At 41.1% G+C, this 23,850-nt stretch overlaps 1 protein-coding gene across 1 annotated transcript; it reads left to right on the top strand.

Annotated features, from left to right (window-relative positions):
* Window positions 1-1,310: 1,310 nt before the first annotated feature.
* Window positions 1,311-21,660, top strand: LOC308271618 (rho GTPase-activating protein 11A-like; the record flags this gene model as incomplete). Its single annotated transcript, XM_080708065.1, has 12 exons — window positions 1,311-1,439; window positions 3,499-3,569; window positions 6,510-6,606; window positions 7,411-7,664; window positions 8,995-9,158; window positions 9,339-9,485; window positions 10,970-11,044; window positions 12,396-12,563; window positions 15,564-15,693; window positions 16,857-16,962; window positions 18,971-19,109; window positions 20,060-21,660. 12 exons carry the CDS (start codon window positions 1,311-1,313, stop codon window positions 21,658-21,660), a joined length of 3,081 nt encoding a protein of 1,026 aa, XP_080564191.1.
* Window positions 21,661-23,850: the final 2,190 nt, after the last annotated feature.

The raw sequence follows: 23,850 nt of genomic DNA on the forward strand, positions 1-23,850 counted from the left end.
TACAAAAGCGACTTGGGCATTTGCGGTCCTACATGTTAATCAGATAACTGACGATAAAGCAATGTTGGAGGTGAAGTGGTGGTGGTGGTGGGTATCTGCCGGGTTTTCTAACTCCAGATCCCATAGAATGAAGCTTCTGCAGCCGCCGCCTCCCGCAGACATCAGTCTTCCACAGAGGGACAATTTCTGAACCTAAATTCTCACCAAGGTCAGCAGATCAGGGTTACTAGCACCAGCGTTTGTCTATCCTGATTGGAATTGTCTCAACTCGGGTTCCATAGAATAGGTTTTTCTCCTCTCAAGGCCTTCAGCCTCAGCCCAGGCTAGAAGACAGAATAGGTGTCTACTACATTTCCCGGAGCAAATTGTCTGGGGGAGCCGGCCAGGTGGATTCAAATACGCCTTGAACAGCGTTTTCCGCTATAAAATATAGCAATGAAGGAGCAAGTGTAACTCTGCTTGTTCTTCAGGTTTGCCTTTCGCACCCATCGTGCCCCCCCCCATCTCCCAACCTCTCTAGACAGGCGGCTCCTGGCCACCCTCTGGGGTCCTGATTTTGAAAAGAGGAGTGGACCAATCAGAGCGCGGAGCGCTGTTTGGCGCTGCCATTTGATCTGGGCTGGGGCTGCGGTGTGGCGGCCGCGGTGGCTCGGAGGCTCGAGGCTCGGCTTCCACGGGCGCTCGGGGATGCGCGGGCCGCCGGCCGCAGGCAGGCTGCTGCGGGACACAAGGGGAGGCCGCTGAGACGAGGTGACGGCGGCCACCAGCCCGGCGGGCACCGGGACTGGAAGAGGGCCTGAGCAGCCGGCTGGTCCGGCAGCTGGGCTGGGGCGCGGGGCGGAGGGACAGATGACCAGCTGCGCCTGCCGCGGCTGGAGGGACGAGGGGACGGTGCTTCGTTACATCTCCGAGAGAGCCGGAGTGGGCAGAGTGAGGTTTGGAGGAGAGGGGATCACTGGAAGTGACCGGAAGTGGTGAGCAGCTGGCGCAGGCGTTGGTGCGGGAAACCCAAGGAATCCGAAAGAAGGGAGGTCTGTGTAAGTAGTTGGAAGGATCGGGGACCAGAGAGAAGGTCGGTGGACGTGAGAGAAGAGTGAGGTGTGGCTGGATCAAGGGGCCAGTTGAAGAGCGTCTGTGGAAGGAGAAAGGGTCGAGGAAAAGCCGTGGAAGTGGCCGGGGGCCGGTGGAGCGCCAAGCGGGGCTGGAGGACGTCGGAGCGGAGCTCAAGCCTGAGCGTGTTTGGAAGTTGGAAGACTTGGTGGCGAACGAGAGTCAGGATCCTGCCTCGGAAAGTGGGCGACGTGTCCGGGATGTGGGATCAGAGGCTGGTCAGGCTGGCCTTGGTGCAGCAGCTCCGGGCTGTTTACGGAATTAAGGTCAAGGGTGGCCGTGGGCAGTGCCATCGGCGGAGGCAAGAAACTGCTGCCGCGGAAATAAGGGTAAGTTCTGGATAGGGGACGTAGGTCAAAAGAGGGGTTCCACTGCTACCATCGCTTATTACCGGTTCATGCAAAACTGTTAAGTATTTTTATATATTAAAAAAGAGTTATGGTGAACCGCGTGATGGCCCATACCTGTAATCCCAGGGGAGACTGAGACTGGAGGATCTTAGCTTCGAAACCAGTGCCAGCAAAAACAAAGGGGGGGGGGTAGTGTGGTTATGCGTTCCTAATTAAATCTATATAATTACCTTCCAAAGCATGCCATTCCTGATTCTTTTCAGGAACTTTTAATCATTGAGAGAAAGCTGTACAAAATTCCAACTTAAGCTTCGTGGACTAGATGATAGAGAAAAAGCATTGAAATCCTATGAATCGTAGGGATTCATAGAATCTGGCCTCTATCCATTAGATGCCAGTAGCATCATGATAATCAAAAATGTCTCCAGACATTGGCCATTTGTTCATTTATTTTTGTGGTGCTGGGGAATTGAACTCAGGGCAAAACCACAGCCTTCTTAAATCAGTGACATGTTGGTAAGAAGTTTAAATACAGGTACAAAAATAGTGGCAGATTCTTTATTTGCACTTGAGTTAACCAGCACACAGTATGTTAAAGTTTGAGTCAGGCTTGGTGTGGTGGGACAAACCTGAAACCCCATTGATTCCTGTGATGCCAGTACTTGGGAGGCTGATATAGGAGTATTACTGTATGGGGCCAACTTCAAAGTAGAGGTTTCAAAATAGAAAAAAGGCCCAGCATGGTGGCACATGCTTGTAATCCCAGTACTTGGGAGGCTGAGACAGGAGGATTGCAGCCTCGACAATTTATTGAGGCCCTCCACAACTTAGTGAGACCCTGTTTCCAAATAAAATCGGACTGGGGGTTTAACTCAGAGGTAAGATGCCTCTGGGTTCAATCCTCAGTGCCACCAAAAAAAAAAAAAGGAAAAAGAAAGAAAGAGAAGGAGGAGGATGGGACAGCTGGGAGTGTACTCTGGAGGAAGGAAGGAAGAAGGAAGGGCTGGGAGTGTACCCTGGGGGTAGAAATGCCCTTGGGTTCAGTCCCTGGTACTAGTGTCTCTCCCCTTTCCCCAACCCAGGTCCTGGAACTTGAGCTCTATCACTGACTCCCAGCCCACTAAATATAACCACTTCTGATGTATTTTAGGAAGTACTCAGTGAGGGACAAGAATTAGTGTTTCACTTGGCTTATCCATTTGTGTCAGTATTTTTTTCTTTCTTTTTTTTTTTTTTTTTTTGTGGTACTGGGGGCGGAACCCAGGGGATTTCTACCTCCAGGCTATACTCCCAGACCTATTTTTTAATATTTTATTTGGGTCTCACTAAGTAGCTGAGGCTGGCTTTGAACCTTTGTGATCCTCCTGTCTCAGCCTCCCAAGCATGGGGATTACAAGTGTGTGCCACCACACCCAGCTGTGTCAATTTTCCATAATCAGATTGGAGACTAATTGAGTTTACTAGATTAAGGGCAGTGACTTCATCTTGGCCATTTTTATACTTCCAGTGCCTAATATATCTGTTAATAGTAATTATTTGTTGCTAAATGCGCTTGAAATGTTTTGATTGATAGCTTAAGGTTTATGTAAGTATATAGTTATATATTTATTAGCTATATGCATACTGCTCTTAAATAATTTGTACATATGTTTGCCCAATGTTTAAGAAAACGTATACCTGATATTTGTTTTCATATATTTTTATTAAGTATTATTTTTGCCTGTCTAAAGATTGAACCGATGGGCATTCTACCTCCAAGGTACACCCCCAGCCCTATTTTTTATTCTTCATTTTTGAAACAGGGTCTCACTGAGTTGCACAGGGCCTCACTAAGTTGCTGAGGCTGGCCAAAACTTCGGATCCTCCTGTCTCAGCCTCCCAAGTACTGGGATAAGCATGTGCCACCATGCCTGGTAAAGTATTTTTTTATATGTTTATTGGTACATTGTAGTTTCACATAATGTAGTTCAGAATGATAGTGGTATACATGCGCACATATGCCTAATATTTGTATTAGAATAACAATTTGTCATTTTAGGGTAAAATATTTGGAGTACCTTTTAATGCATTGCCCCATTCTGTTGTACCAGACTATGGACACATTCCAAGGTAAGTTGGATAAAAAGAACAGTAAGCATTTCAAACTGGTTTTAGAGGGTTCTTAAACAGTTGATTAATATACACATTTGTTTCAAACCAGCAAATAATTTCATCTTTCTTTTTTTTTTTTTTTTTTTTTTTTTTTTTTTTTGGTGGTACTGGGGTTCCTGGAAGCCCTTCTACCTCCGGGCTACTCCCAGACCTATTTTTACATTTTTATTTGGAAACAGGGTCTCCTAAGCCAGCGCGCGCGGCTGGCTTCGAACCTGCTTGATCATCCTGTCTCTGCCTCCCAAGCGTGGGGATTACAAGCGTGCGCCACCACGCCCGGCGAAAAATAAAACTTTGAACTTATGTAATTCTTATATCCAGGATTGAATTCCAATGTTCAGTAATGAGTAAATGTTAGAAAACAAATATTTTTGTTCTTTGAACTTAGTTTTTAGTTCTCTACTAATTTTTTTGCCATAAATCAGATTAAATAATTTGCTAAATTACCAACTCAGAGTTTCGATATTTTTTGTTTAAGAAATGTTGGATGCAACTGTAAGATTATTTTTGCGGTACTGTAGATTGAACCCAGGGGCATTCTAACTGGTTATTTGTGAATATATAGTAGGTAATAGTTAAGCTTTTCTATGCCACTTTTTTTTTTTTTTTTTTTTTTTTTAGTGGTACTGGGGGTGAAACCTAGGAGCTTTCAACCTCTGGGCTATACTCGCAGACTTATTTTTTAATATATATTTTTTATTTGGAAACGGGGTCTCACTAAGTTGCTGAGAGCCTAAGTAGCTGAGGCTGGCTTTGAACCTGTGCGATCCTCCTGTCTCAGCTTCCCAAGCATGGGGATTACAAGCGTGCACCACCATGCCTGGCACCACTTACTATTTAAAAAGAATACTTTTGACTACAGAAATTACTAGGGAAGTTTATGGTTCTCTTTTTTTTTTTTTATTGGAGATTGAACCTAGGGACATTCTACCTCTGAGCTATACCCCAGCCATATTTTATTTATTTTGAAACAGAGTCTCACTAAACTGCAGAAGGCCTCACCAAACTGTTGAGGCTGACTGCTAACCTGAGATCTTCTGGTCTCAGCCTCCCAAGTAGTGAGATTGCAGGTGTGCGCCACCATATTTATGCCTTAAAATATTTTTCAAAGGCATATAAAGTATCTTCTATTACTTAATTTCTTCTGTATATAGAGTAGGGATTATTTTGCCTATTCTAGTCCAGTACATTTATTGGTGCATTTAATTGGTGCTTTTTTTTTTTTTTTTTTTTTTTTTTTTTGGCGGTACTGGGGATACAACCCAGAGGCATTCTACCTCCGAGCTATACCCCCAGCCCTATTTTTTTTTTTTTCAGGGTCTGGGGATGGAACCCAGGGGCATTCAGTCTCCGAGCTACACCCCCAGCCCTATTTTTTATTCTTTATTTTGAAACAGGGTCTCACTAAGTTGCGGAGGGCTTCACTAAGTAGCTGGGGCTGTCCACGAACTGCAATTCTCTGGTCTCAGCCTCCCGAATGCTGGGATTACAAGTGTGTGCCACCATGCCCAGCTCCCAGCCCTATTTTTTATTCTTTATTTTGAAACAGGGTCTCACTGAGTTGCAAAGGGCCTCACTAAGTAGCTGAGGCTGTCCACACACTGCAATCCTTCGGTCTCAGCCTCCCAAATGCTGGGATTACAAGCTTGCACCACGACACCCGGCTCTGGTGCATTTATTTTTTGTCAGATAGCATTTATTGAAAACCTTGCTGCCCTCATGTAATTTCTCACTCATCATTAGATGTAGATTCACAATTTTCACAGGTATCCACTTAACTGCTTTGCTTTTTACATGACCTAGGAAAGACTTAATTTTCCTATAATGAAAACCTATAATAATTTTCAACATCTGGAATTGCAAAGTCATATCACCGAGAATAATGTCTAAGTCTTTGTAGTAATTTCTTGACCTCCTTTAAATAAATCCCAGCTGTCAGAGTCTGTATGAAGGATTGAGATTTAGCCACTAAGTACCATTGCAACTATATCAGTTGTTTATAGCTGGCATACATTCTAATTTGTTGATGTCAGCAGCTGAATAAGCATCTAAAATTAACAATGATTGAGATTACTGTTTTTAAAAAATTGAGCACATTGCCTCAATGTAAGAACTATGATGTATATATATTTTTCTGAGGAATAATGTTGAATGGGAAAAATGTTATTTTTGGCCTAATATAGTAAATGATATGTAAAGCTGCATATACTGTGCAAGATCTCCAATGGAGAAAATAGTAGATAAAAAAGAAGGCCTTTTTTTAACAGTAGATAAAAAAGAAGGCCTTGAACAGAGCTCTTGGCCATTCTACCATGGAGAGGTCTGGTGATAGAAGAGGAATCAGAAAAGGAGTTTGAGAAGGAGCAGTTAAGCAGATAAAATGAAAATGAGAAAAGAAGTGAAAGCACCTTTGAGCAGGGAATCGTCAGGCGTGTCAGGCGTTGATGGGTTATGGGCAGGCGTGTCAGGCGTTGATGAGTTAGCAAGGTGGCACAACAGAGGCCGCAGGCTTGGCGAGACAAGGGTCATTGGGGCGTTGGTGAGGACTGTTCAGTTGGAATGAGGATTGAGTAGAAGCCTGGGATATGATGAGGTAGAGGTAATAAATTAGACAAGTCTTGTGCTGTGAAGGGAGGCAGAGAAATGGAGTAGAATTGGAAAGAATGTAGAATTGAGCAGGCACATTGAATTTGGCTTGAGTAAAATAAAATGGGCCTTAGAGAGGAATGTAGGGAGCATGCAAGATGACTAAAAGTAACCTCTTATCACAATAAAGGAGTTTGTGACATAGGAGCCTCTGAAAGGGGCATTGTGCCTGGCTTGTGCATGTATTTTGCCAGGGGAATAGGATTTGATAAAGTACCTGTGTCTGGCTACTTAAAAAAATTTCTCTTTCAGTTTTCTTGTTGATGCTTGTACATCTTTAGAAGAACATATTCATACAGAAGGGCTTTTTAGGAAATCAGGATCTGTAATTCGTCAAAGGGCACTAAAGGTACGCATATTCTTTTATATTTATTTTTTGGTACTGGGGATAAAACATAGGGGTGTTCTACCTCTGAGCTGCATCCCAGGCTCATTTCATTTTTTTTTATTTTGAAACATGGTCTCAGTAAATTACCAAGGGCTGGCTTCAAATCTGTGCTCTTCCTGTCTCAGCCTCCCAAGTACTGAGTTAAAGGCATGTGCCACCGCGCCTGCCTCATTCTGTATGTGTATGTGGGATGGGAGATACTGGGGATTGAACCCAGGAACATTCTACCTCTGAGCTGCACCCTAGTCCTTTTTTAGTTTTTTGTTTTTGAAACAGGGTCTTGCTAGCTTGCTGAGAGTCCTGCTTCTTGCTAAGGCTGGTCTGAACCTGTGATCTTCCTGTCTCAGCTTCCTAAGTACTGGGATTACAGGTGTGGGCCACCATGCCTGGCTCCAGCTAATATTCTTAAACTGTAATTCTTCATTTGTACCATTTTCAGATTTGGCTTTTATGATTGAAACATTAGAACTATTATGTAAATAACTGATCAATACTGAATTTGATAGCTTTTTTTCTTAGCAGAGAAATAATTTTCTCAAAAATTATTTGTTATTTATATAGTGCTTTAAAAGTTCAGAGTACTTTTGGATTCATGGTCCTTATTTCTAGAAAGTAAAAATAAAAAATCAGTTTATTTTTCACCTTCTAGAAAGAAATAATATACAAACAAAATTTGTGGTTTTTAAATTAGAATTAATAAAAGGTAGTTTCTTTGTGATAAATTCTTAAGCTTCCAAATACTTAAGATTATTTTATTTATTTCAGAATAAATTGGATCATGGTGAAGGTTGCCTGTCTTCTGCACTTCCTTGTGATATTGCAGGACTTCTAAAGCAGTTCTTTAGGGAATTGCCAGAGCCAATTCTGCCAGCTGATTTGCATGAAGCACTTTTCAAAGCTCAGCAGTTAGGAGCAGAGGAGAAGAATAAAGCTACATTGTTGCTCTCCTGTCTTATAGCTGAGCAAACAGTTGATATATTAAGATATTTCTTTAACTTCCTCAGGAATGTTTCCCTTAGGTAAGTGGTAATTAAGTCTTGAGAAATGATTGCTTGATTTTTCTACTACCTAAAGACTTACCCTCATAGGTAATTTCATTTGTTTGTTTTTTTCTTTTTTTTTTTTTTTTTGGTGGTACTGGGGGTGGAACCCAGAGGCTTTCTACCTCTGAGCTAAACTTCCAGACCTATTTTATATTTTATTTGGAAACAGGGTCTCATTAAGTTGGGGAGATCTTCACTAAGTAGCTGAGGCTCCTCCGAACCTGTGTGATCCTCCTGTCTCAGCCTCCCAAGCATGGGGATTACAAGTGTGTGCCACTATACCTGGCCAGGTAATTTCATTTGAAATGGGAATTTTTCAAAAATTATTTTCTTACTGTAATTAGGCCTTTTATAATTTAAGAAACTATATACCAATTGGTTGGTTGGTTTATTTATATTTGTGGAACTGGGATTGACTTCAGGGACAGTCTACCTTTGAGCTACACTCCCAGCCCTTTTTATTATATTATTTGGGAAAAGGTCTCACTGAGTTGCAGAAGACCACTAAATTGCTGAGGCTTGCTTCGCACCTGCGATTCTCCTGTCTCAGCTTCCCAAGTACTGGGATTACAAATGTGCACCACCATGCCCGGCTCAAATGTTTTAATATCTTATAATCTTAAGAGTTGTTGGGAATGTCTTAATGGCCTATTGGTAGTTATAAGATTTCATTGTTCACTGAAGAGCTTCTGATTACTGTGCCTTAAAAATACTTGTGTCAGCCGCGCGTGGTGGCGCACGCTTGTAATCCCCGCGCTTGGGAGGCAGAGACAGGAGGATGGCGCAGGTTCGAATAGGTCTGGGAGTGTATCCCAGAGGTAGAAGGGCTTTCAGGAACCCCAGTACCACCAAAAAATATATATATTTGTGTCTTGCATTTTTAATTTTCCCCCTTTCTTTGCTGTCATTGAGTCCACTTGTTTTAAATATACTTGTCACCTTCAAATACTTCCATTGGCTTTGAAAATCAGATAAATGTGTTTAATCTGTATGGGAAATCAGAGTGTGGCATCTGATTAGCGGTGTGTGTGTGTGTGTGTGTGGCACTGGGGATTGAACCCCAGGGCCATTCTATCTCTGAGCTATACTCCCAGCCCTATTTTTATTTTGAAAGAGAGTCTTGCTAGGTTGATGAGCGTCTCACTACTTGCTGAGGCTGCCCTTGAAACTGCCATCCTCCTGTCTCAGTCGCCCAAGCACTGGGGTTTCAAGCGTGTGCCCCCACACCCGGCTTCAATGTTATTTTAACTTTTTGGTTTTTTTTTTCTTCCTTTTCTCTATTTAATAAGACCTATTTTCATTTAAGGTCCAGGGAGAATAAGATGGATAGTAGCAATCTTGCAGTAATATTTGCACCAAATCTTCTTCAGACAAGTGAAGGACATGAAAAGATGTCTGCTAACACAGAAAAAAAACTACGGTTACAGGCTGCAGTAGTACAGACTCTCATTGATTGTGCATCAGATATTGGTAAGATATAGTTGCATTATTGAGTAACAGAATTTGTTTAAATGAGGAAGAACCAGTTTTTTTCCAAGTGAACTATCATGACAACTGTTAGAAAGTTGACATTATTGTCTAGACCTTTGGGAGGTATTGAGGGAAGGGTAAGACTTGTCTTACCTGTGAACTGATCATACTTTCATTTAGGGCGTGTACCAGACTTTATCCTGGAGAAGATACCAGCCATGTTGGGGATTGACAGTCTCTGTGCTACTCCATCACTGGAAGGCTTTGAAGAGGGTGATTATGAAACTCCTGGTGAATGTAAGAGAAAGAGAAGGCAAAGTGTTGGAGGTAAGGGGCAGTCTGGCTTCAGGTGATACTATGATTGGCTTTTGTCTAAAACACATTTGAACAGAAAGAAGCATAATGGTAAATGCCATCTTGATGCCCACTTTTAGCTCTTCACTGATGTATCTAATTTTCTGGACTTTGTTTTTCTGACCACCTCTTAAAGTTTTATTATTTTTTTCTTTTTTGGGTCGGGGGATGGAACTTAGAGGCATTCGACCTCCAAGCTACACTCCTTGCCCTTTTTTTTTTTTTTTTTTTTTTTTTTGCGGGTCTGGGGTTGGAACCCAGGGGCATTCCACCTCTGAGTTTCACCCCCTCCCCTATTTTTTTTATTCCTTATTTTGAAACCAGGTCTCACTGAGTTGCAGAGGGCTTCACTAAGTAGCTGAGGCTGTCCGCGAACCGCGATCCTCTGGTCTCAGCCTCCCAAATGCTGGGATTACAAGCATGCGCCACCACGCCCAGCTTTATTTTTTATTCTTTATTTTGAAACAGGGTCTCACTAAGTTGCGGAGGGCCTCACTAAGTAGCTGAGGCTGTCCGCAAACCGTGATCCTCTGGTCTCAGCCTCCCGAATGCTGGGATTACAAGTGTGCACCACCACGCCCGGCTGACCACCTCTTAAAGTTTCATTCATATTTAATCATCTTATATTTTACCCCCTTTTTAAATGATCACATTCACTTGTCATTTTTAAAAACTTACTATTTCTGGGCTGACAGCTTCCAAATCAGCTTCTTCAGCCTTGATTTTCCCCACAGGTTGATTGTTACCTCTCTCATTGCTTCAACTTCTGCCTTTCTTCCTCTTTTGGTAGCACCATTGTCTACTCAGTCGTCAAGGGCAGAAGTCTAGGTGCCTCTGTCTCTTGCTCCAGGCTCACATCCCACTGATCACCAGATCTTGTCAGCTCATCTCTTAAATACCTTTATTCCTTCCTCCCTTTCCATTGCTCCTGCCTCAGCTCAGACCTTTCATCTCTTGGCTCGATAAGAAATGACTTCCTTTTTCCTACTTTTTATATACTTTGTACATATTAGTATTCAATTTCATTTTGTATTATTTTGGGGGTATGGGAGTGTGTAAGTAGAGAATGGATTAAAAGTAGATTTCGTTTTTCCTGTATACAGATAGTTCTATTTATTTATTTATTTTGGCGGTGATACTGGGATTCCTGCAAGCCCTTCTACCTCTGGGCTACACTCCCAGACCTATTTTATATTTTTTATTTGGAAACAGGGTCTCTTAAGCCAGCGAGGCTGGCTCCAAACCCACACAATCTTCCTGTCTCCCAAGCGCGGGGATTATAAGCGTGCGTCACCACGCCTGGCAGAGATAGTTCTTTTTAAATGACCTTAAATAATTAAAATTTATAAGCTGATATAAAGTTAGCTATTAAAAACCACTAGTATCAATATATTTATATTTTAAAAGAAATATTAAATTTTAATTGGTTATATGATTATATATAACTGCCATTTCAGATTTTGTTAATGGAGCATTAAATAAGCTGAAATCCAACAGAACGCCCTCTATTACACCTCAGCAAGATCGAACTGGTATGTATTTATTATATCTATTTATGAAAATTTCTATAGTATTCTATAAAAAGTAGTTATAATAATAATTGCCTAACTTATTTTGGGTAATAGTCAAATTTAGGTTTTTTTGTTTTTTTTCTTTGAAGCCGGGTCTCACTGAGTTGCAGCGGGCCTCACTAAGTAGCTGAGGCTGTGCGCAAACCGCGATCCTCCAGTTTTAGTGTCCCGAATGCTGGGAATACAAGCGTGAGCCACCACACTTGGCTTCAAATTTAGTTTAATCAAATCCCAGTGGAGATATACTATATATATATATACTATATACTGTGCTGTGGTATTACTATGAACCCTTGGGCATTCTCTCTCAGCTATATTCCCAGCTGTTTTTTACTTTTTTTTTTATTTTTGTGGTGCTTGGGATTGAACCCAGGGATATTCTATTTCTGAGCTATACCCCTAACCCTATTTTATTTTTATTTAGAAACAGTCTTGATAGGTTGATGGTTGATGAGTCTCATTACTTACTAGAGCTGTCCTTATACCTGCAGTCCTCATATCTCAGCCTCCCAAGTGTGCCACTGCATTTGGCTACCATTTTTTAATTTAATTTAAGCCCTTCCCCAGAGATACTGGGGATTGAGTCTTAGGACATTCTACCTCTGAGCTACACCCCTAGCCTCATTTTATTTTTCGCTCGGCGGATAAGTTTCACTACTTGTTGAGGCTGTACTCGAACCTGCGATCCTCCTGTCTCAGCCTCCCATGCATTGTGATTATAGGTGTATTCCACCATGCCTGGCCCAATTTTTCATTTTTAAAAAGGTTTTGGTAAGGCTGGCTTTGAACTTGTGATTCTATCTCAGCCTCCCATATGTTGGGATTACTGGCGTGTACCACTGTGCCCAACAAGAATTTCTTTTAGTATATTAACATTTTTATTTTGTTTTTCTCAAAAAATGAGAGCCAGGCATGGTAGCGCATGGAGGCTGAGACAGGAGGATCATGGTTTGGGGACAGCCTCAGTTACTTACTGAGGCCCTTTGCAACTCAGTGAGAGCCCATTTTAAAATAAAGAATAAAAAATAAGGTTAGAATTGTAGCTCAGAGATAGAATGCCTCTGGGTTCCATCCCCAGTACCTCAAATAAAATAAAAATAAAGTAAAAAATGAAGTAGGGCTGAGGAAGAATTCCCCTGTGGGTTTATTCCTTAGTACCAAAAATAAATAAGTAAATAAGATGTTAATATCGGAAATATATCTCACAATTTTTTGGTTAGCTCTAAGTAATAGCTTTATAAGAAATTATATAAAGATTTTTGGTTTTTATCAACTCAGTGGAAAAAACGAATTGGTTTTGTTTTGTTTTCAGCTCAACTATCTGTATCACCAATGGTTCTTACGCCTAATACTAAACGTAAACTGCCAGTAGATTCTTCTCAGGGTTTCTCAAGTAAGAAAAGGAAGTCTGTCAAGCAGAGTTTTAACTTTGAGCTGTTGCCAAGTCATCTCTTCAGTAGCAGTTCTACACCAGTACCAGGTAACAAGTAGAACTACTGTAATTGGGTTGTACACAGCAAGATGAATACCTGTTCTCAGCAGATTTGGGCAACTGAGACAGGAGAATCACAGGTTCAAGTCTAGCTTCAGCAACTGAGTGAGACCTTCTTTCAGAAATAAAAAAAGCCAGGAATGGTGGTACATGCCTGTAATTCGAGTACTTAGGAAGCTGAGACAGGCAAATCATAAGTTGGAGTCTATCTTAAGTCACTTAGCAAGACCCTGTTTCAAAATAGAAAATAAAAAGAGGTTTGGGTATAGCTTGGAGGTAGAATCTCCAGCACCAAAATATATAAATAATAAACAAAAATAAATACAATAACTGGAATATGGTGGCGCATGCCTATGATCCCAGTACGGGAAGTTGAAACAGGATCACAGGTTCAAGGACAGTCACAGTAATGTAGTTGAGACTCAGCAACTTATAAACCTGCCAAACAATAAATAGGGCAAGGGGTGTGGCCCAGATGTAGAATGCCTCTGAGTTCAATCCCTAGTGCCACAAAAAATCAGTGACAAGAGTTATTTTCATTGGCTTTGTGTGGATAGAATTGGTGTTCAGGTTTTATGTGATTTGATACCCTGGATCTTACGTTAGTTACTCCCGGGTCTATAGTTATGGCTTTATTGCTGTGTTCTATTTATTATCTATTTATTTGGAAACAGGGTCTCACTAAGTTGCTGAGAGCCTCACTAAGTAGCTGAGGCTGGCTTCGAACCTGTGGGATCCTCCTGTCTTAGCCTCCCAAGCGCATGTGCCACCACGCCCGGCTAGTCTTTTTATTTTTAAACGGTCTCACCAAGTTGGGCGAACCGAGATCCTATGGTCTCTGCCTCCCTAATGCTGGGATTACAAGTGTGCACCACCATGCTCAGCTGAAAATCTTTGTTTACATTGTTCTTTGTGGAATGGTCTCCAGATGGTTTTCAAGTTCAGCCATTTATTTATTTATTTACTTATTTATGCCGTACTGGGGATGGAACCCAGGGGCATTCTACCTCTGAGCTATACCCTCAGCTCTATTTTTTATTCTTTATTTTGAAACAGTGTCTCAACTGAGTTGTAAAGGGCCTCACTAAGGCTGAGGCTGGCCATGAAATGTGATCCTCCTGTCTCAGCCTCCTGAACGCTGGGATTACAAGCTTGCACCACTATACCTGGCTAAGTTCAGCTATTTTTTAATTGACTCATAATTGTACATAATTTATGAGGTATGCTGCAGTATTTTAGTATGTGTATGCAATGTGTTTAATGATCGATGGGGTATTTGCATATCACTTCAGACATTTCATGGTGTCTGGAACATTCAAAATCCTTTCTACTAGCTATTGAATACTAAATTTTTGTTACAAGAGTCTTAGATTTAGGTGGCTATTTTAGCAAATGCAAAATATAAGTTGGATTATGTTAACAATATGATCAATCAAAAATGTAGTGAAGCCAGGCGTGGTGGCGCACACTTGTAATCCCCACGCTTGGGAGGCTGAGACTGGAGGATCGCGCAGGTTCGAAGCCAGCCTCAGCTACTTAGTGAGGCTCTAAGCAATTTAGTGAGACCCTGTTTCCAAATAAAATATAAAATAGGTCTGAGAGTATAGCCCGGAGATGGAAAGCCTCTGGGTTCCACCCCCAGTACCACACACACAAAAAAATGTAGTGAAAGCTGGGTGTGGTGGCACACGCTTGTAATCCCAGTATTGGGATCATGGTTTGTGGACAGCCTCAGCTACTTAGTGAGGCCCTCTGCAACTCAGTGAGACCCTTTTTTCAAAATAAAGAATAAAAAATAGGGCTGGGGGTGTAGCTCAGAGGTAGAATACCCCTGGGTTCCTTCCCCAGTATCACATACACACACACAAAAAAAAAATACAGTGAAATCTTACATCCTGGTTCCCCATCTTATGATTGTCTTGCATTCAATGGAAATTGAGCCTTTTTTGTTTTATTGTTTTAGATTTATTTCAGACAATGTTAAAAGTTTCATTTTAGTAGCTGAGCTTTAAATTCTTTTCCAAAGTGTGTGTGTGTGTGTGTGTGTGTGTGTGTGTGTGTGTGTGTGTGTGTGTATTAAATCCATGGTGCTCTACCTCTGAAATATATCTCCAGCCCTTTTTTTATTTATTTTGAAACGGGGTCTCACTAAGTTTCTCAAGCAGGTCTTCAACCTGTGATCCTCCTGTCTCAGCTTCCCAAGTACTGGGATTACAGTAGAAACGTGCCACCACACTTGGCAAAAGCCCCTGTTTCTTTTTGTTTTTGAGGTTCTGGGGATGGAACCCAGGGGCATTCTACCTACGAGCTACACTCCCAGGCCTATTTTTTATTCTTTATTTTGAAACGGTCTCACTGAGTTGCAAAAAACCTCATTAAGTAGCTGAGGCTGTCCATGCACTGTGATCCTCAGGTCTCATTCTCCTGAATGCTGGTATTACAAGCAAGTGCCACCACACCCAGCTGTTGGTTTTTGTTATTCAAAAGCATATACTCATGTTTAAGTTGAACAAAATAGCAACTTGTGGTTTTCCAGAAGAAATGCTCTTTTTTACAGGTTCTCTGTGACTCATTATTAACCCATTTTGTCTTGACATTTCAGATATAGAACATCTCTAGAAACAATATATAATATGAATACAATTATGATATAACTACTTATATATGTGTTATATTTTATATTTTATTTGGAAAAAGGGTCTCACTAAGTTGCTGAGATCCTCACTAAGTAGCTGAGGTTGGCTTCGAACCTGCGCGATCCTCCTGTGTCAGCCTCCCAAGCGTGGGAATTATAAGCGTGCACCACCACGCCCAGCTTACTTTTTCATTTTAGTTGTCAGTTATTTGACACCTGAATTTTCTAACCAAAATTGTGATTTTTGTTGTTGCTTAGAGGTAGAAATTCTTTAAGTCTAATTGCTACTGTTCTTCTTTTGCACTTTGAAAAGGCATTAAGTATGTTTGGTACATCTGTTATGTTTTATATAGTTCACATTGATACAAGCCCAGAAGGGTCATCCCAGAGCTCACTCTCTCCAGTAGCCACCAGTGGAAACCATTTGATTAGTACAGGTGTGCTAAGGAGAAGTAAAAGGATTGCCAGCAAAAAGATTTGCAGGTAATTTATCCAAGACATGTTGTTTTCATTGGGCAAATATTTGGTAAATAAATAGTGTGTATTTTATAAAATAGTATATCACGTGATTCAAATATGATTCTTGGTAAAAAAAAAAAATTTTGTCTTTTACCAAGAATCATTATTGGAATTAAAAATTTTAAAAATCTTTTATTTTAGCCAGGCGTGGTGGCGCACGCTTGTAATCCCCATGCTTGGGAGGCAGAGACAGGAGGATCGCGCAGGTTCGAAGCCAGCCGTGCGCGCTGGCTTAGGAGACCCTGTTTCCAAAAATAAAAATGTAAAAATAGGTCTGGGAGTGTAGCCCGGAGGTAGAAGGGCTTCCAGGAACCCCAGTACCACCCCCCCAAAAAAAAAAAACTTTTATTTTTATATTTTTATTAATCAAGTGCCATTCATATAGGAACCAGAAAAAAAATTGAGTTTATTTTACTCGCTTAAAATCTTATTTTCTTGTTTTTTTATTTTCCTTTTTTTCTCTTTCTGTCTTTCTGTCTTTCTTTCTGTCTTTCTTTCTGTACTGGGGTTGGAACCCAGGGCATTCTACCTCCAGCCCTATTTTATTCTTTATTTTGAAACAGGGCCTTAGGAAGTTGTGGGGGCCTCACTAAGTACCTGAGGTTGGCTGAACCTGCGATCCAAAGAGCTAGGATTACAAGTGTGTGCCACTACGCTTGGCTTCCCCTCTCACTATTCTACTGCTGTCCTCATTTTTATGAAGTCCCTTTTCTTTCCTATTTTCTCTAGCTTCCACATATGAGACAAAACATGTGGCCCTTGTTTTCTGAATCTGACTGATCTCACTTAGCATAATATTTTCACTTCCATCTATTTCCCTGCAAATGATATAATTTTGTTCCTCACAGCTGAGTAAAATTCCACTGTGTATATACCACACTGTCTGTCCATTTATCTGTTGGTGGGCATAGAGGTTGCTTCAACACCTTGGCTTTTGTGCATTTTGCTATGAACGTGGTTATGCATGCGTCACTATAGGGTAACGTATTCTTTTGGAGAGATGCCAAGGAGTGGGATAGCTGGGTCATGTGATGATTCCATCCCTGGTCTTCTGAGGAACTTTCACATTGATCTTCATAAAGTACTGATTTACAATCCCACTGGCATTTTAAATTACATTTTTTCAGGGTGGAGTCAGGAAAAGCAGGCTGTTTCTCTCCTAAAATCAGTCGTAAAGAAAAGGTTCGAAGATCTCTTCGTTTGAAATTTAGTTTGGGAAAAAACAGAGATGCGGTAAGTGTTTTATTTCATTGATCTGTTTATATTAGCATAAAGCTGTATACCCAAAACTAACACTCAACCCTGCCTCTCTTCCAGCTCTTGTACCATTCTCTACTCTTTATATCAACACTTTTGTCCTGAAACCGCTCCCGTCAAGGTTGCCCATGAGTTCAGTGTTGCTCAAACCAAGGGTCAGATATCATTCCTCGGTCAGCCTGACCCGTCAGCTGCATTGGCACCGCTGACCGCTTGGTCCTCCACTGCACTTTCCTCCTTCTCTACTGGGATTTCCAGATTACTCTGTAACAGTGTCCACAGTGGCTATCCCTCCCTCTCTTTCTTTTTTCCTCCCTTCCCCTCCCACTAAGTTTGTGCTCTATCCCTGAGCTGAGTGATACCCCCAGCCTCAGTTATTTCAAGTCTAACCTGTCCCATAGTTCTTGAGATGCATTTCTTTGCCACTGCTATCCTAACTTCAGTCTTCCCCTTGAGAATGCAACTCCTTCAGTTGCTTAGATCAAAATTGTGGCACATTCTTTATAGCTAACTTTTTCTCTCTTGCACTGCATATAATGCATTAAAGAGGTCTGCCTGACAAGTTATGCCTTTAGAGCTTCTCCATACTGATCTATTCTCACCATTACATTTCCCCACTTACTCTAGGTTCTTTTTTTCCCCCTCTCAGTTGGGTTATTGCAGTAATTTTTTTTTGTAAACAGGTTTACTGCTTCTACTTTGTAGTACTATAGCCAAAATGATCCTTTTAAACCCAAGTTACCTCATGTCACTCCAGTTCAGAACCTTCCAGAGATGCCTTACTTCATTCTGAAGAAAAACCAAAGTTCATGCATTCGTATGTTTGTTTGTTTTTTCAGTCCTGGGGGTGGAGCCCAGGGGCATTGTACCTCTGATCTACACCCCCAGCCCTGCTGCTTGCCTGCCTGCCTGCCTGCTTTTCTTCCTTATTTATTTATTTGCCATACTGGGGGTGGAGCCCAGGGGCATTGTACCTCTGAGCTACACACCCAGCCCGATGTTTTAGTCTTTTTAATTTTTGAAACAGGGTCTGAGTTGGGAAGGGCCTCGCTAAGTAGCTGGGGCTGTGCGCCAACCGTGATCCTCCAGCTTCCGTCCCCAGAGTGCTGGATGTACAAACGTGCACTGCCACGCCCAGCTTATTCTTTATTTTGAAACAGGGTCTCACTGAGTTGTAAGGGGCCTCACTAAGTAGCTGAGGCTGTCCGCGAACCACGATCCTCCCATCTCAGCCTCCCAAATTCTGGGATTACAAGTGTGCACCACCACGCCTTGATGGATACATTCACATGTGATGTTCCACATCATCTGTCTGCCTGGCCACTTCTCTGAGCTCTGTTCTAGCTCTCTCTGGCTCGCTCTGCTTCATCCCCTCGGGCCTCCTTGTTTGTTGAATATGCCATGCTCTGCCCAGTCTCAGAGGCTACACTGGCATTTCCTTCTCCCTGAGATGTTTGTGCCTCTTGTCTTTTTTTTTTTTTTTTTTTTTTTTTTTTACTCACAGATCATCCGTTTCTCATGACCTTATCAAAAAGCATACTCTGCCTTTCACCACTCCATATCATCCTGACCCTCTTTTCGTATTCTTAGCACTTTTAACCTTGTGTATTGTAGCCACACAATACAGTCTGTTGCTTTTCTTGTTTTGCTCTAACTTCTAATCCAAAGTGTAAATTCCATGAAAATAAGATTTGATCATTTATTTATTCGTTTATTTATTTTGTGAACAGGCTCGGGTATAGAGGCAGCACAAAAATTTTAGTTAGTGAATATATGAGGCTGTTTTTATATAGTATTACCTAATGACTATAATTTTTATCCACAGGTAAGAATATTTGTACTTGTTATAAAATTGTTTCAATTATATATGTCTTAATCAGCTATAGATTTTGATACCTGCAAAACATTTACTTTGTCTTAATATTTTAAATTAACTAGGTTTACTCCTTAAGCAAAACTTTTTCAGTTTTTCTTTTCTGTACAGAATGGATGTTCTGGTGTCAACAGATATGAAAATGTTGGTCGGAGACTTGCAAATCAACAATGTTTAAAAAATGGGATTGAGTCTGTAAAAACAGGCCTACTCTTCAGCCCAGATATTGATAAAAGAATTCCAAAGAAAGGTATATTTACATAATGCCATTAGAGTTTTACTATGAAATCCTGCTTTAGCTGCTTTTTTGATAATATTAAGCAACTTAATTAAAAATTATGTTTAATTAGTGAAAATATTTGAGTTTGCAATGTGTTATTTCGGTCAACAATTGGATGATATTTAAAATGTAAATATGGAGCTAGGTGGAGCACGCTTGTAATCCCAGCATTCGGGAGGCTGAGACCAGTGGATTGCGATTCGCAGACAGCCTCAAGCTAGTTAGTGAGGCCCTCCGCAACATAGTGAGACTCTGTTTCAAAATAAAGAACAAAAAAACAGGGCAGAGGTGTAGCTTGGATGTCAAATGCCCCTGGCTTCCACCCCCAAACTCGCAAATAAATAAATAAATAAATAAATTACAAGCCAGGCATGGTGGTGCACCCTTGTAATTTTTATTTTGAAATAAGGTCTTGATAATAACCCTTTTATTTATTAGTAAATAATAACCCTTTTGCTCCAGGTGTGGTGGCGCACGCTTGGGAGGCGGAAACAGGAGGATCGCGCAGGTTCGAAGCCAGCCGCACTGGCTTAAGAGACCCTGTTTCCAAATAAAAATATAAAAAAATAGGTGTCTGGGAGTGTAGCTCGGAGGTAGAAGGGTTTCCAAGAACCCCAGTACCGCAAAAATAAATAAGTAATAATAACCCTTTTTGAAATAAGGTCTTGCTAAGTTCTCAGGGTCATGCAGAGTTACTGAGGGTCTTGCAGAGTTACTGAGGCTGGCCTCGAACCTTCGATTCCCCTGTCTCAGCCTTCCAAGTACTGGGCTGACAGGTGTGTACCACCACACCTGGCACCGATTTTTACTTTTTTTAAATATATAAATAAATGCTTAGTACTTTTGTTTACCATGTGCTTGAATAGTTCAAAACCAGGTCAGATATAAAGGATTAAAAGCACTGAACTGTTTCATTTTAGGTTCAAAAAAGATGAGTAAGTCTGAGGAAAACTTACTAACTCCAGAGCCAGAACAACTAGATAAAAGAAACTACCGGATGTCTTGGACGGGACCCAGTAATTCAAGTCTTCAAGAAATGAATGCAAATGAAGTTTCTTCAACAATGGGAGACATTGAGGTAGAAACCTTTTCTTTGGAGCCTGATACGACAGTCGAAAAGTCACCTGCTCTGTCATGTGAACTCTCCCCTTCCATCTTACACAGCAAACCCAGCGGCAGTGTCACGGGAAGCTCTTTCAGTGGGGATGAAAATAACTTGACCTCAGAAGCTTTGGTGAAAATTCAGAAAGCATTTTCTGAGTCTGGAAGTAATCTTCATGAATTGATAAGTCATAGGCAGTCATCAGAAACTAATGTGGGGGAGGAAAAATTAGATGAAACATCGTCTGTTGAATATAGCCCGGAGAAAAGCCCATTTGAAACTGATACCTTGACTGGAAGAAAATCAGTGGGAAAGTATGAAGACCACACTGTTCTAGATGCACATTTTTCAGAAAGAGATCTCTCACCACATGAAACTCAAGAGTTGGGTAGAAAAGCAGCCCTAAAATGTTACTCCACTCAGATGAAGGTGGAACGTGAAGAAGACATCCACTCACACGTACCAGAAGGCCCCCTACACCAGCAAGACATCCCCAGACATGAGCTGATGGAGGAACGGCAGTCCCCACGGGGTGGAGTGAAAACTACGTCAGAGGGGGGTGAGGATATAATCAAAGGGGCCTTAGTGAGACGTGCTGCTCTGAGGGAGGACGAGGCCAACTCCTCTTCCCCACAGCAGAGGTCATGCAGTATAGCAAAGGTGGTGAAACCAAGGCCTGGGAGAATTTCTAAGCAGCAGTCACTGGTAGAAACATCTGGTAAGACGGTTTCTGAAAGCTTACAAGTGACAGAACCTGGAGGAAAGGTTTCAGATCACATACAATGGTTTAATAAGCTTTCTTTAAATGAACCAAGTAGAGCAAAAGTGAAGTCGCCGCTTAAGTTTCAGCGCACTCCTGTCCGTCATTCTGTCAGAAGAATTAATTCTTTGTTGGAGTATAATAGACAACCTGTGCAGCGGAAGTTGACAAGTCTTGGTGATACCGCGTCTCCTCTGGTTAAGTCAGTGAGCTGTGACAGCGCGCTTCCCTCGCACGCAGGAAGTATGTCAGAAGAGTCCTCTAATTTACGAACCAAGTCAGGTGTCAAAGAACGGAAGTCTGCATCCTGTGAACAGTCAAACGCTGGTGCGATTTCAAAATCAGACAAGGAGTTCACATCTAAATCTTCCTTAAAGATGAAGAAGTACCCAGATTCTGAGAATGCTTCTCTTGGGTCTGCAAGATTTTGTATACAAGAAGTAATATCTTCTGGCCAAACTAAGGTTCCCTTAGATGACCTAACTAATCATGCTATATCAAAATCTGTTGTAAATAATAATATGGGTTTTTCTTCTGGGATTAAAAACAGTGTTCTTAGGAAGCCATCAGAAAGAGAAAGGGTCTGGTACAAAGGTTCTCCAAAAAATCCTATTGGAAAGACTCAATTACTACCAACAAGTAAGCCTGTAGATTTATAATTGGTAAATGTTATACTTGAGATTAATGTAAATAAAATTAGCAGTTCGCTATGTGACTTGTAGGAAAACTTACATATTAGTTTTAACTTGGGATGACTGATAGCAGTAGCCTTTCTCTGAAACATTTTAATTCTACTGCATAAGCAACTTGGATTCTCATAGTTGTACATATGACTATCTCTATTAATTATGGCAGTATTTAAACTTTAATTTTATTGCAATCTCTTAAAGTAGAGATTATACTCTACCATGTTAAAGAAATTGTTGGCTGGATTTATAAAAAATTAGTTTTGATAATTAGATGATTTTTTATTGTGTGTATGATGGGAAGAGTGGAGCATGTTGTGCCCATTTCGTGTTATTCCACCAGCCACATGAGGTCTCTAACAAATTTCTACTCTGGAAAGGGAAGGGGTAAGCCCCGCCACCTTACGTCTTGAATTAGATTAGTGTTCACAGGTGTCCCTAGAAATTACTTTGCTCGTATCCTAATATTTTATTCCTTCTTAGGGCAAAATCCTATGGTTTAAAGATTGTTCACATATTAGGATTCAGGAATTAGGTAAGCCATACTGTTTATAAACATTATTTGCACAAATGCATTTGTATCTGTTCTTCAGTATAGAAATGGAAATTACTTGAGGTGGAATAAACTTGAGAAACTTCAATCAGGGTGATATTTTATATGCAGATGCTTGATTTTAGAATTTGAATAGTGATGCGCTTATGTAAGTTTTACTTGGATTAAAACGAATGATGGTTTTCTCTTGTGTGTAAATGTTATTTATTTAGTATAGACATTAAAAACTTTCTGGAAAATGACTTGCTTGAGACTGATAAAAGTTCAAAGTGCCATTTAGAACTTGAACTAAATTGTCAAGTAAATCTGTCCAAATTAGTATTTTGAGTTTATTAAAAGTTGTACGTTTTTAGGCCAGGCGTGGTATTACATGCTTGTAATCCCAACGTTTGGGAGGCTGAGACAGGAGGTTCGCAGTTCCTGGACAGCCTTAGCTACTTATGAGGCCCTTTGCAACTCAGTGAAACTCCGTTTCAAAATAAAGAATAAATAATGAAGCTGGGGGTGTAGCTCAGAGGTACAATGGCCGTGGGTTCCATCATCATTATGACCCCCCCCAAAAAAAAAAAAAAAAACTTGTCATCACTAGCCATTGCAAGAGAGAGTGTGTGAGCATGTATGACAGAATTCCAAGTCATCTGATGATCACATTACCAGGTTCTATTTGATGATAGTATATCTGTCTTATTTCAAAGCTATATCCTCTTTTCTATATTCATTACCTGTTAATCCTTTCTCAGAACTAGAATTTGACTTATGTATAGGCCAAATATCTGGTGTTGATCTAATATCAAAACACATTTGCATATATGTTTATGGTACAGGTTGAATATCCCTTGTCTAACCTGCTTGAGACCAGAAGTGTTTCAGATTTGGGAGTTTTTCAGAGGTTGGAGTACTTACATAGATTTACTGATGGAGCATCCGTAATCCAAAAATGTGAATTTTTTAAAAAAAATTATAGCACTCCTGTAATCTCAGTACTTGGGAGGCTAAGAGTAGAGTGTCACAGGTTTGAGGACAGCCTCAGCAATGTAGTGAGGCTCTTAGACCCTGTTTCAGAAACAAACAAGGCCAGGCGTGGTGGCGCATGCTTGTAAACCCCACGCTTGGGAGGCAGAAACAGGAGGATCCTACAGGTTTGAAGGCAGCCTCTCTGGCTTAAGAGACCTTGTTTCCAAGGGAGTGTAGCCCGGCGGTGGAAGGGTTTCCAGGAACCCCAGTACCACCAAAAAACAAACAAAAGGAGCCCCGTGTGATGGCGTACACTTGTCATCCCAGTGTTTTGGAGGCTGAGACAGGAGGATCGCGGTTTGTGGACAGCCTCAGCCACTACTTAGTGAGGCCAAGGCCCTTTGTAACTCAGTAAGACCCTGTTTCAAAATAAAGAGTAAAAAATAGGGTGGGGGTGTGTTTGGGGATATAATGCCCCATGGGTTCAATCTCCACTGCCTCACATACAAAAATCTGGGATGGTGATGCAAGTCTGTAATCCCACTACTTGGGAGGCTGAGACAAGAATTGCAGGTTTGGGGCCAGCCTCAGTGGTTTAGTTAGGCCCTCTGCAATTTAGGAGACACTATTTAAAAAAAAAAAATAGGAAGTCCAAT

The sequence above is a fragment of the Muscardinus avellanarius genome, assembly GCF_963383645.1.
Source record: "Muscardinus avellanarius genome assembly, chromosome: 12".
NCBI lineage: Eukaryota > Metazoa > Chordata > Mammalia > Rodentia > Gliridae > Muscardinus > Muscardinus avellanarius.